This window comes from Eleutherodactylus coqui, chromosome 2 (assembly GCF_035609145.1).
Source record: "Eleutherodactylus coqui strain aEleCoq1 chromosome 2, aEleCoq1.hap1, whole genome shotgun sequence".
NCBI classification, from domain to species: Eukaryota; Metazoa; Chordata; class Amphibia; order Anura; family Eleutherodactylidae; genus Eleutherodactylus; species Eleutherodactylus coqui.
Genome location: NC_089838.1, coordinates 175,779,064 through 175,791,409, shown reverse-complemented (window position 1 = coordinate 175,791,409; position 12,346 = coordinate 175,779,064). Strand labels below are relative to the sequence as shown.

Here is a 12,346-nt window from a genome sequence, read left to right as displayed (position 1 = left end):
ACATAGAAAAGCCGCCCTTCTTCTGCAGGAGGATATGTTGTGTCCGGACAGCGTTTAAGCTCTATCTTGGCTATCCTTCCTGCTCTGCCTCGCTAAGGTGGGGTTCAAACAGGGTGGCATTTCAGTACAGAAATTCTGCGGCATTTATAGTGGCAGCAAAGTGGATGAGATTTTGAAAATCTTGTCTGCAAGCTGTGGAAATAATCCACACAAAACCTATGCGAAAATTCAATTAGGATGCATGCCAATTTTAGTGCCATCTCCGCTGCGGAATTCTCGCACTCAATGAGTGAGTGAATTCCGCACAAGAATGCATGATAAAACCAGCACTAAATGGCATAGGGTTTGTGGGCAGGCTTTCCAAAGATGATCTGCAGCAGAATACCCACTTTGGAGGTTCCGCTGGAAATCAGCCAAATGATTCCCTGTCCTAGTGACTAGACATAGGATAATGTATACATATCACAGCTGAGAGAACATCTGGCTGTCTCAGTTGCAGATTTTACAATGACAGCTGAAGACAGGCAAGACACAAGCTGTTGTGGGGGATCAGTCTAACAGAGTGCATATGCGAATTTGAAAATCCAGCCTTAGAACCCTTTTACACAGACCGTTAATCAGATTCCCACAACCCAGTGAGAATCTGAACCATTACCCTGGTCAACAAATCAAAATTTTCTTTCTGTATCTGGTTTGGAAACAGGTTGGTTTAACTAATTTTGGGGTGCTGAATTCAGTGGAAGAATCAGATTCTATCACATCACATTTCTGAGCTACATAGCACTATTACATAGACAATAATACAGTATTGCCAAATATTGTCTGGTTTTAAATACAAGAAAAAAAAAAAACACTCAGAACTCAATGTTATTCTGGTAATCTATTTGTGAATGAAACTAAAAAAATACCAATATGCTGCGGTAAGAATGAAGAGAAGTGCTTCATGCAGATTACAGCACACACTAAACAGCAGTACAGATAGGCTCATGGCGGTAACCTTCCTGCTCAACTACAGTGTTCTGCCATCTAGTGACCATTTTTGGAACTTCATCCGCTGAGTTTTACATTCAAATAAAGAGTTTTGCTTAAATCACTGATTAATTTTGTATAAATAATTCACCAGAAAATGAGCACAAAAACCTTTTAAAATAAATTGAACAAAATCTAATTTACATAAAAACTTTACGTGATACATCATTTCTAAAGGGTAAATTCAGATTCTACACCCAAAAATCCATAAGAATGGATATATCGCACACCAGATGCAAAAATGCTGTTGAGCAGTGTTCTCGTTCTGTGTAAACACATGCACATACGCTACGAAACAAATTATTCATAGTTTACGTATGCATGAACACTGGAGGATGATCAGCCTGTGTAAATGGGCACTCCTTCAACCATGAATGACTGCCTGTTTATTGTGAATGAAGACTGGTGTCTGCCTCCTTTCACTCAGCAATGCTCGTTCCTGTGTAAAAGCAGAGGAACGATTAGCACTGGGAGGACCTGTCTGACATCTGCTTCCGACAGGTCCTCCCGTGTAAAAGGGCCCTTATTCTCGAAACTCAATATCAGGCTGTGTGTGTGATGACTTCAATACCTGGCTTTTTGCTAAATGTGGCTATGCTACAACTGACTTACCTTCAAAGCGCTCAGAAGGCACAGCATTATCCACAGCCTGAGCTACAACTTTATGCTCCTTCTTGAATTTATCAAAAGCTTTCTTGTTTATATCATCCTTTTGTTGAGGATCTGCAGTAAATGGAACATGTAATGTCAATCAATTTAGTAAATATGTAGCAATACGATAATCTTCTGTCTCACTAGTATTTGAAGGGTCACAATACTGAATTGGAATAAAATAAAGATTTGCTTCTTGTCCTAATATTGTCCTTACGTTGAGAGGTCAGACATGGTATTTTCTAACTGAAATCAAATCATGAGACAATTAGCTTGTCCAAACTGTTACAATAAGAAAATGAATGCTTGCATGATAATAAGCACTTGTACCTTTATCTACTCAGCATACATAGTGGTCTGCATCAAGTGCATGTTATAAACAAGTGATCCTTCCAGAATGTTCCATTTATTATATATAAGCTGTTGTACATGAGACTGGCCACACATTTCAGCTAAACTTCTAAAGCGTAGGCTCACGCAAGCATAATTTCATAGCGGATTACATGCGCAATATATGCTGTGAATGAGGTCAATGACAGTACATTGATGTTCATGGATCCCTTCACACTTGTGTATATTCATTGTGTAGAATACCTGCGTAAAAAAACGCAGCCTGTTCTATTTTACAGCATATTATGCATGATAGAGAGCTATTTTTCTCTATAGGTGTGTAATAAACGCTGTATATACGTAATTACACTTTATATGTGCGGCGTTTATGTGTAACGGCCAAAAGCAACGGAGCGGGGAATTAAAAAAATTAAACAAGGAAGACTGCATGAAATACGCTGTAATGTGCGGTCAAAAAACCCTGCCACACAGTGTTCTAGCACACACTGGTGTGAGCCTGGCCTATCAAGATGTATATTTTTAACCCTTTAGTGATCAGCCATACAGTATGTGGTTTTATGTCGTAGTCCAAGGGTTCCCTCGTGTGTTTTTTACTGCATATAATGATTGTGGGTTTTGCATGCGCAATACGCGGTTATAAACTTTACATTACTTTCAATGGTGTCTCTCTCATACAGCACGCAACATGGTCTATCTTGGCACTTAATATACACGCCAACATAGTGTATGGGGTTTTGTCAGTATGCAGTGCTTATTTGCATGAGCATTACACAGTGAGGAGAACCCACTGATTTCAATGAGTTCGTTCACATGAGTGTATTTTACCTGAGCATTTTGATTGCGCAAAGGGAAAAAAAACAGCATGCTCTCTTTTCCTGCGTAATGGCATAGGAAAAAATAAAAAGAGTACATTTTGAACTCAGACTAAATTATGAGCATCTGTGCATATTTTGTGTGTGCGCAAAAGTACAGAAAAATACGCTGATGTGCGAGCAAAACATTCATGTGAATCTGGGCCAAAGCCGGCATGGGCGTCCCGTGTCAGCGGTTACTGCCGGGCTCCTGCTTTAACAGCCAGGAGCAGAGACACCTCCAGTACTGACCATTTAACCTGTTACATGACACGATTGCAACATGCAAGCAAGTCATCAGAACCCCAGAAGATGATTGAGGTGCCAATGAGTTTCCATGGCAGATTGAGAACTGATCAAAGACTCTGGATCTGCCAAGAATGTCAACCCAATAGATCCTGCTGAAGGCAGGGTCTAATTGCTGACCTGTCAAAAGTACACTACATTAGTAGTGCATGTAGTAGAACAGTAAGTGGAGGATCGTATCTTTAAGTCCCCTTCAAAGTATTAAAGTTTACAGTGAGAAATTATTTTTAATAAACACCCTTTATTATGGAATGAGATAAACATGATGTATTGCTGTGCTTATAATAAGCAGTACTATGAAAATATGTAAATCACTGAACACTGCGTTAAAAAAAAAGCCAGAATTGCTAATAATCATATTTCTGGTTCTTGTGGAATTGTAACTATGTAAAAACTTTAAATTCTTGTTATTGAGGTGAAATGCCAGTTACAGAAGGGTTAATAAGCAGATTGTGTAAGTAGCTGTCAGTGGAACAAAGTAGACAAGTTGAAATCCTAATTTGACAGATATCTAGACATATTAAGGGGTGTATGGAGTAGCCCAACGTACAATGAGCTTAACGGGGTTCCCAAGGACCAACATCGGTAGACGAGCCTTAGGCTAGGTCATAAACGTCTGATTGGCGCAGGTCCAACTTCTGGGACCCCAGCCAATTGGCACAATTAAGGTGAATAGGAGGAGCTGCTCAGGTAAACAATGAAGAAGAATGCGCAGCTCATGTGAAAACTATAGCTCCTTTACGGTTCCACTTAGTGGGGGGCCCAGATTTAAACACCGATGGCCAATCTTCAATAAATCAATTATATAAATATTTAGGACTACTTACCTAGCTTTTGAAGGGATTTGGCTTTATTTATTACATCTTTTGCAGTTCTTTTTATTCCAGAAACAGAGTGCAAATTCATATAATTGGCAATAACTTCCCATCTACAGAATAAAATTGGAAGCAACATGAGTGTTCTTGACATATGCATATCATCAGACTATGTTCATTCTACATGGATTGTATGTAAATTTTAGTATATGCAGCTCTGAAAACCATTGGACCTGCTCTACACAGATATGCAATCCTCCTGGGCTAGGAAAGAAATCTAGAATATCCATTTTCTTTCTAAGAACATATTTGTAGACATAATAAGTTGGCCCAAGTAGTTTAGTACAAAAATGTTTAAAATAAAAAACCCTCCTCCATGCCCCATCAGTACAAGTGAATAGTCCAGAGGCTTATGAACTTTGGTTCACTGGAACTACAACCATAAAGATGCTTAAATTAGATCAACATGGGTTTCACTTGCACACAAATTTAGCAGAACGATGTACCATAAAAGAATGCAGCAGTGGGGAACATTTTAAGCATGTCGAATATATTTACTGGCAGATTTCATTTTAATCAGATTATCTATTTCTACACAAATTTGCAGTTTCAACCTAATAGCCTGAATATACAGAAGATTGCTGCAAGTAAATGCACCATATATCAATGTACTCACAAAAGTTAAAGCAAATCTGTCAGTGTAAGACATATAACGGTCATATAACCTAAACTTCAGTAACTGTCGTATTTGCTTCTACAACTCAGTTGCACCCCCTATCCAAACCAAATAGAAAAAGGTTACCAATTGGAAACCATTAAAAAAAAGAAACAAGCCCCATACTGCTGAATGAATCCTCTGACTTTTCAACTTGTGAGACCTAGTGTTCCGAGACACTCTGATGCAAAACAAGGATACTCTAGTTTAGGCGATATGCTCTCCTGTTAAAAAGGACCTATGTAAGAACTGCATATTATACCTGCAGTTCCATATTACTAGTAGCCAGAACAGCACAAAAATAAGTGCTGGTTGGCTACTAGGAGAGCTGAAGCTCCTGACACAATTTGTGTGTATGAGAGTAATGTCGCACCTGCCCCGCAGGCTGCAGTATATACATGTCTACACAGCAGTCCGTCAGTCACAATCCTGGGGGCTGGGGAGTATTCTCATGAATACACCAGACTTTAGCTGTACGCTCAATGTATTCTTTGTAGCTAAATGGCCCAACATTCCTTTGTGTGTTGGTTTGGCCACCAGTAGTACTGAGCAGTAATATGCTGCCCTTCCATACAGCAGGATATTAAGTTGACAGATCCCCTTTAGGTTTTGTGCTAATTGTTATTATCTATTTGCAATATTCACAATAGTCCAAATTTTGAATGACCAATTTTCAAAACAAAAACTCAAACAGACCAGCCAAGTCCCATAGGGGTTCTGCTTATGGCTCTAGGCTTAGTATTGCCAAGAATGAATGAGCAGTCTGAATAGCCAGACAATCTGTTCTTACCTGGCATTCGTTCCAGCAGGAAACAAGTTCACAGCTTTTATTAGTAGCTGCAAGTCATCTTCTGACCAAGACTTGCTGCTTCCCCCTCCTCCAGAAGACGACTGCTCTGCCCCCTTTGTGGACTGCCTCATACGAGCCTCCTCCTGCTCCTTCTCTCTCTTAATCTGTAGATTTACTTCTGCAATCTAAAAGAAAAAAAAAAAACACAAAACGTGTTTTGGTTCAAAGTGGAATATTGAAAAATGATTCCGCTGCTCACAGAAAAGCAGCACATATAAATTATTGCGTTATCTGTCAAATGCGAGAAAAATTTACTGTATTTCTTTGAACCAGAAGACACACTCTACTATACGACGCAACCCATGTTTAGACAACACAAAATAAGAAAATAGGGTTTCTCGTCCATGGCATTGGGGAACACAGTTGAAGACCGTTCTTTTGTACTTGCTGTAAAATCTTTTGCGTCTCGTTCATCACGAAAAACAGCTGGTTATTATGGGTATAGATAGTTACTGCCAATAGGAGGCAGACACTAAGCAAAAAAAGCATTAACTCCTATTAGTAGCCATACCTCTCCTGCAGGCACCAAGCTAACAATTTCTAAGCAAGCAGTGGGAGCAGCAAGGATGGATGCAGGTTTAAACCGTTCAAGTCCAACAGTATAAATGTTAAACATTTGCTCCAACTAGGAAGTCAACACGGGAAAATTCTAAAAATTGCTTTGGGTGGGTGATGTGTCCCCCAATGAATGAGCCGAGAGATTTTACAGCAAGTGCAAAAATTTTTTTTTTTTTTTTTTTTTTCATCTGTTGCATTGGGGAACACAGCTTAAGAGCATTGGACATTCCAGAGCAGTCTCTAGAGTTGGGGAATAGTAGATAAGGACACTTGCAGTCAGTTCATGGCCGCCTGTAAAAGCCTTCAACCCAGAGAAGTTTAAGTGGATGCAAAAAATGTGTACCTGCTAGAACTTAAAGAAAACGTGTAGAGAGGCCTTTGTAGCAGCCTTACACACTTGAAGAGCAGAGGCACTGTTGTGTACCACCCAAGAGGCACCCACTGCCAGAGTAGAGTGTTCAGTAACATAGAATGAAGGATCCCTGACCTTAGCACAGTAGGCCTCCACCACCGCTGACCTAATCCAAGTGATATAACCATTTGGAAGTGTCAACGCCTTGTTTCAGGCCATCTGGAAACACAAAAAGAATCTGAGTGCCTAAAAGATGAAGTATTGAAGAATATCCGCAAGGTTTGAACCAAGGCGCATTTATGCAGAACAGATTGGCTCGGATGCATAGCAGAGGGACACAAGGCAAGTAAGACTGTCTTCATTAATATGGAAGATAGACACCTCCTTAAGCAAGAAGAACACAGGACGAAGGACCACCTTCTCCTGATGAAAGACAGTGAATGGAGGTTTAGCTGGCAAGGCTGCTAGCTCAAAAACCCTGCAGATGGAAGTGATCTCTAGCAAAAAGGGACAACTTACAGGATAAAAGACAAGCCAGGATGTTGTGCAATGGCTCAAAAGGGCGAGAGTACAGAGCATTCAGTACTAGATTGAGATCCCAGGGTGGAACAGGAAAGCAGTATGGAGGAACGGCACAAGCGACCCCCTGTCGAAAAGTACAAACGGCTGTTGTGAGTACCTGCCAGTGTAGAGTCTTTTGGGGGAACGTGTTGGGCACCTGACGGAAAAGGCTTCTGCAAATGAAGTAGGTGTCTGATCCTTCACCTGAAGGATCTCCTTCACGGCCACCATCAGGCTATTGACCAGAGAGGAGAACTTAGAGGCTTGCTCCTCATCCAGGTCAGAATCTGAGCAAGACTCAAAGTTCAGCTTCGGAGCAACTCCTCTCTGGAAGATAGCTCCGAATGCAGCCCTGGAGGGAAATGTTGCTGTAGGGTAGCTTGAATAGTGCCTCCAGCGAGGAGGCCTATTGCCTACTTCCAAGATCTACCACAGGAAGGATCATGCATGGCAAAATCGTTAAGAGTCAGACAAACTTGGTGGCGGTTGACGGATAGTTCAGTCCAGCCTGCCTATGATGGCGTTGTATGCTTTAGTAAAGTCCGATACCGTCCAAGAGGGACCGTGCCCATTCCGGTTAGATGGATGACCGGCTCGGTGGAAGATAGTTGGGGCACAACAGCTCAGACTGCCTGCATGGAAATTTGGTACTGCAGCGAGTGCATGCAAAATGTGTGGCTCTGTCTGGGCCCTGTCTGGAGACTTTAGCTCTAGACTCTGACAAGGTCTAAAAGGACTGCATATTAGTCACTAAAGCACTTTGTATAAGCCTACTGCTGTGGGTACTGCAAGAGGAGCAAGGACACAGCGTAGGTGCCATAGAAGCCCTTCCTCAGAGTGGAGAACAGAGCTGAATAGGAACTGGGATGCAGTGACCCTAAAGAGAGAAGAAGGAGGGTCCATAGGAGAAAGAGAAGGTGTTGGTGTGCAGGGGGACCCCTCCTCAAGAGGCATGCCCATATGCCTAGGAGCCACCAAATTAGGACTGAGAAAGTAGGCAGGAGGAAATGTTAAGTGGGCAGAACGGTGGTGGTGGCAGTGGAAGGAAAGCGAATGCAAGGAAAGAAGGAGGGGGGAGGTGATGCGGCTGACTACTTACCCAACAGAGAGAAATACTTACCTTTCCCCCATATAAAATATAGTTTGGGAAGGGAGTGCTTCAATGTGGGGTTTAATATGACTGTTGGGTCAGGGTCCAACTAATGTCTACTTGTCTTCATCATATATAATATAAAATTGTAGTCAGCGGCACACAAGCAGTGCAGGTACTAAAAACTATAGTACTGCACCTCTCAGTCATCCCTTGACAGCAGAGGCAGAAGTGAAATAACAGTTACTATGAAGACTGCACTATACAAGGGTCAACCTGTGGATGACTGCTTCCCTTCCAGCGCTAGATTAAGGAGATGGCTGTAGAGCCCATCTATGTATTACATGGTCACCCGTTCACTTGAATGGGTGGTGTGTAGTACAACAAGAAGCTTTTAAATGGACCATAAATCATTAAAAGTGCAACTTTCAGTACCAAAACTGAATAGAGGGAGTGTCATTCATTCCACATACCTGCTTCTCAACAGCACTTTTACTAGCTTCTTTCGAAGTTCCAGAAAGGGTCTCGTTCAGAGACTGTAAACTAAGAGAATATGAGAAAGTCAATACAGAAGGCATAGTAACCACCATTTTTAATATGTATGGGAACTGTATAAAATACAGAACCACTTCACAAGCCATTTATTGCCTCAACAGTGTCAAAATGAACACCTTAACTCATTTAGGACCAAGCATTGTAAATTTACGACATTGGTCCCGGGCTTAAAGCACAGCCGTATGTAAAATTACAGCAGGGATTAATCAGAAGCAGGATGGGTTGTCAGCTGTTAGTCACAGCTGATAACCCAGCGGAGAAGGCAGAAGGGGTTTTTAACCCATGCTGCCGCCTCCTTTCTTTAGTACACATCACTCAAATTAGCGATATGTACTAAAGTGAAAGTGGAAGAGTTTCTTCCACTACGCGAGCCCGGGGGTCATGTGACTACCGGGATTCCCTGCTACAGCAGAGCTGCAGGGTCGCAGGAGACCCTGATCAGCTCTACCAGTGACTAATGTCACTACAGGGAATGTTTTTCCCTGTAAGTGAGGCTCCAATAGATGCCTTAGTTACAGTGGTAAAATGTCAAATAAAACACCCAAAAAAGAAGTAGAACTACCGCATGGTTAAAATCCCTAGAAAGTGTCTGGTCCTTAAGGTACAAAACAGCCTGGTCCTTACGGGGTTAAAAAGTGTTAAAATAGTCAACCTCCTCATGAAAATCATACCTAGTTAGTTCAAGTCGATCACAGAGCTTTTCTATTTCTTCCATCATTTTCACACTGTCTGCTTCATTTTCAGAGAAGTAATTCCAATTCTGTGGTTAAAAAAAAAAAATGAAATCAGTGTTAAATCCTGGCCAATTATGTATTTTCTAAGACTATTAAGGAGAACCTATATGTTCCTCCTTTATCAAGTTCATTCTATAAGGTTTGAGCAAGGTGTGCATGCGGTGTTCAGTAGCTACTTAATAGTTTATGCAAAATGATCGTTCAAAGCTGTCACAAACTGTCGTTTGAGCGATTTTTGAGCAATCATCCCTCCGTGTTAACGGGCCTTTAGACATTAGCACATCAGCCATGTAAAAAGTATTTACGTCAGGGGCTTATATCTATTTTCTCATCACTATACTTGCAGCTCCCTCTCACTTTGCTTTAATTCAGTGTGAACGGCTCTAATTAAATCTTTTATTCTTTTCTACCTTGTCCTAGGGACAACTGAATTCATTAACCTGTTAGAAGTAGCCAAAGAATTGTCCAAGGAGCTTAGTAATCAGTTTTCTACAGATCACACATTTAGGATTATAAAAAGGGCTGTCTAACATGTGACAACTGCTATGAGGCTAACCGAGGGAGCAGCTGATTGCAGCAATACTACATTTTCCGTGAAGCAGCAAAAGAAATGTATTACATGGAGGCATTTGAAATGATACTTAGGCTTGCTCTCTCTGAGATGCCAGAGAGCGTCTAAGTGGAGGAGCTTCTGCCAGTCACTTGGGGACATGCGGCCGTGGCAATTCTGTATGCCACAACAGCGCAGACTTAGGATAAAAGTTAGCCGCACCCAAGTTCAAGGACCCTATCTGAAACACTGCTAAAACTACAGCTCTCCATGAAACCCTGGTGATGCAACTTTATGATAAACGTATATATGCAAGGTTTGGAGTGCAGTACCCCTTCCCCCCCCCCCGTTTTTAGAGCTTCCACCATATGCGTTAATAGAGCACGTATAAAAGGGACTATTTTAATGAGACAACCCCTATAACCCGTTGCAGACATTTGTACATGCCCGGGCTTGTATGGACCAGGCACACAAGCCATACAAAGGATGGCAGACCAACTGATACGTGTAGTGCACCATGCAGGCTTATAGCCCATTAATGATGCCATATACAATTGAGGGCAGTTGGTTGGCAATTCACATACAACATGCACTACAGAAAACACTATCTGGGGCATGCAAGGATCTCATGATCACCTGACACTAGTTGCTCCAGTTAAGTTCACAATTAACTAAAATTCCCAAATCTTTTCCCATGTCAGTGTTAATCCGCAGTTTGCCATCTAGCATAGAGTAATCTGCATATCCCCTGTCCATGTGCATAACCTTTCTGCCCAATCCAACTAATCCTCAACCATGTGCAACACTATATTGTCGACTTGTGTTAATTACTTTACACAGTTTCAGATCATCTACATGTATTTTACTGTACAGTACCTCCACCACATAGTTAATATATTAAAAAGAATAGGGCCCAATACTGTCCCCTGTGGTACCCAACTAGTAATGGTGACCCAATCAGAGTACCATTAATAACCAACCTCTGCTTTCTATCAGTTACTTACCCATTTACACACATTCTTGCCCAGACTAAGCATTCTAATTGTATATAACAATCTTTCATGTAGCACAGTATCACACACTTTGGAAAATCCAGATATAAGAGATCAATGACTCTCCAGTCCAGTCTTGAACTTACTTTCTCATTGAACCTGGATCAGATTGATTTGGCAGGACTGATCCCTTATAAACCCATGCAGATATGAAGTTATATGGCAATTTTTATTGAGATACTCCAGAACCACATTTCTTAGAAACATATCAAGCATTTTAGCAGCTGCAGAAGTTAAAACCTACTGAACTACAGTTTTTGGGTTCACGTTTTGAATATTGGTACCACATCTGCTTTGCGCAAATTCCATGGTCCAAGCTCTGTTACTATAGAGTACTTAAAACTAAGAAATAATGGTAGATTACGTTACTTTACCATTTGTCCATTTTAATGTTTTTAAGGCGGCTCCGCACTTCTTCCTGGGTTAGACTGTTGATATTTAATGGAGTTTACTTTATCACTTTGCATTTCACCTGACATTACATTTTCCTCTGTGAATACAGTGGAGAAAAAAAATTATCTAAATAACTTTCTCCTCATCACCCTTTATAATTCTTCCCTCATTACTTTTTAAATGGCCAACACTTTCAGTTTTAACCTTTTTACTATATTTAAAATTGAACAACAGTTTAGGGTCAGTTCTACTCGCTTTGGCAACGAGTCTCTGTCTCCATCTTCGCTGCTTTTAAAAACAGGATTTATACTGAAAAATCCATTTCTTGTCACGTTCATTAGGGGGTCACTGTAAGACCTTGGGTATAGCTGCTGTCGTTAGGAGGTGACACTAAGCATATGAGAGTGTTAGTTCCTCCAACCCACTATACCCTTCTACAGACACTGAGCTAAATCAGTTTGTACATAAGCAGTAGGAGAAATACAAACTAACACATAATACAAATCAATATATACCATTAGAAGAACAATGGTGTCATGTAAGAGTTAGTAGGATTGAGCATTCCTTCTGTAGAAATACTGTAGCCATCAAAAGACAAGGAAACTGGGTGGGTGCTGTGTCCACCAATTAACATGACGAGAAAGGGATTTTACCATTAACAAAATTCCTGTTTTCTCCTCCGTGGGCACAGTAAGACCCAGGGACATTCCAGAGCAGTACCCAAAAGGGTGGGAAACGGAAGAAAAAAAGGTGAGCATGGACAACACATCACGTGTGGAACAAAAAAAAGGCCTGGCAGAAGATACAAGGAAATTAAAACAGAGAAAAAGCTGTAAAGACTGTAAGGCCGTGTTATCACTGAGAAGGCCAAAGGCTTGTCGAGTTGTTTGGAAAGGGTCAACAATTGTAGTGAAATAGGATCTAAAAAGGAAG

The 12,346-nt window shown here is 41.1% G+C and overlaps 1 protein-coding gene across 1 annotated transcript in view; it reads right to left on the bottom strand.

Annotated features, from left to right (window-relative positions):
• DNAJC2 (DnaJ heat shock protein family (Hsp40) member C2) overlaps window positions 1-12,346 on the bottom strand; it is a 39,207-nt gene that overhangs the window by 3,164 nt on the left and 23,697 nt on the right. Inside the window, exons 11-15 of the mRNA XM_066591978.1 lie at window positions 9,356-9,444; window positions 8,603-8,672; window positions 5,509-5,693; window positions 4,016-4,116; window positions 1,642-1,752 (exon numbers count right to left, since the gene is read on the bottom strand). Coding sequence (XP_066448075.1) covers window positions 1,642-1,752; window positions 4,016-4,116; window positions 5,509-5,693; window positions 8,603-8,672; window positions 9,356-9,444 — 556 coding nt within the window. The remainder of the gene's footprint in view (window positions 1-1,641; window positions 1,753-4,015; window positions 4,117-5,508; window positions 5,694-8,602; window positions 8,673-9,355; window positions 9,445-12,346) is intronic.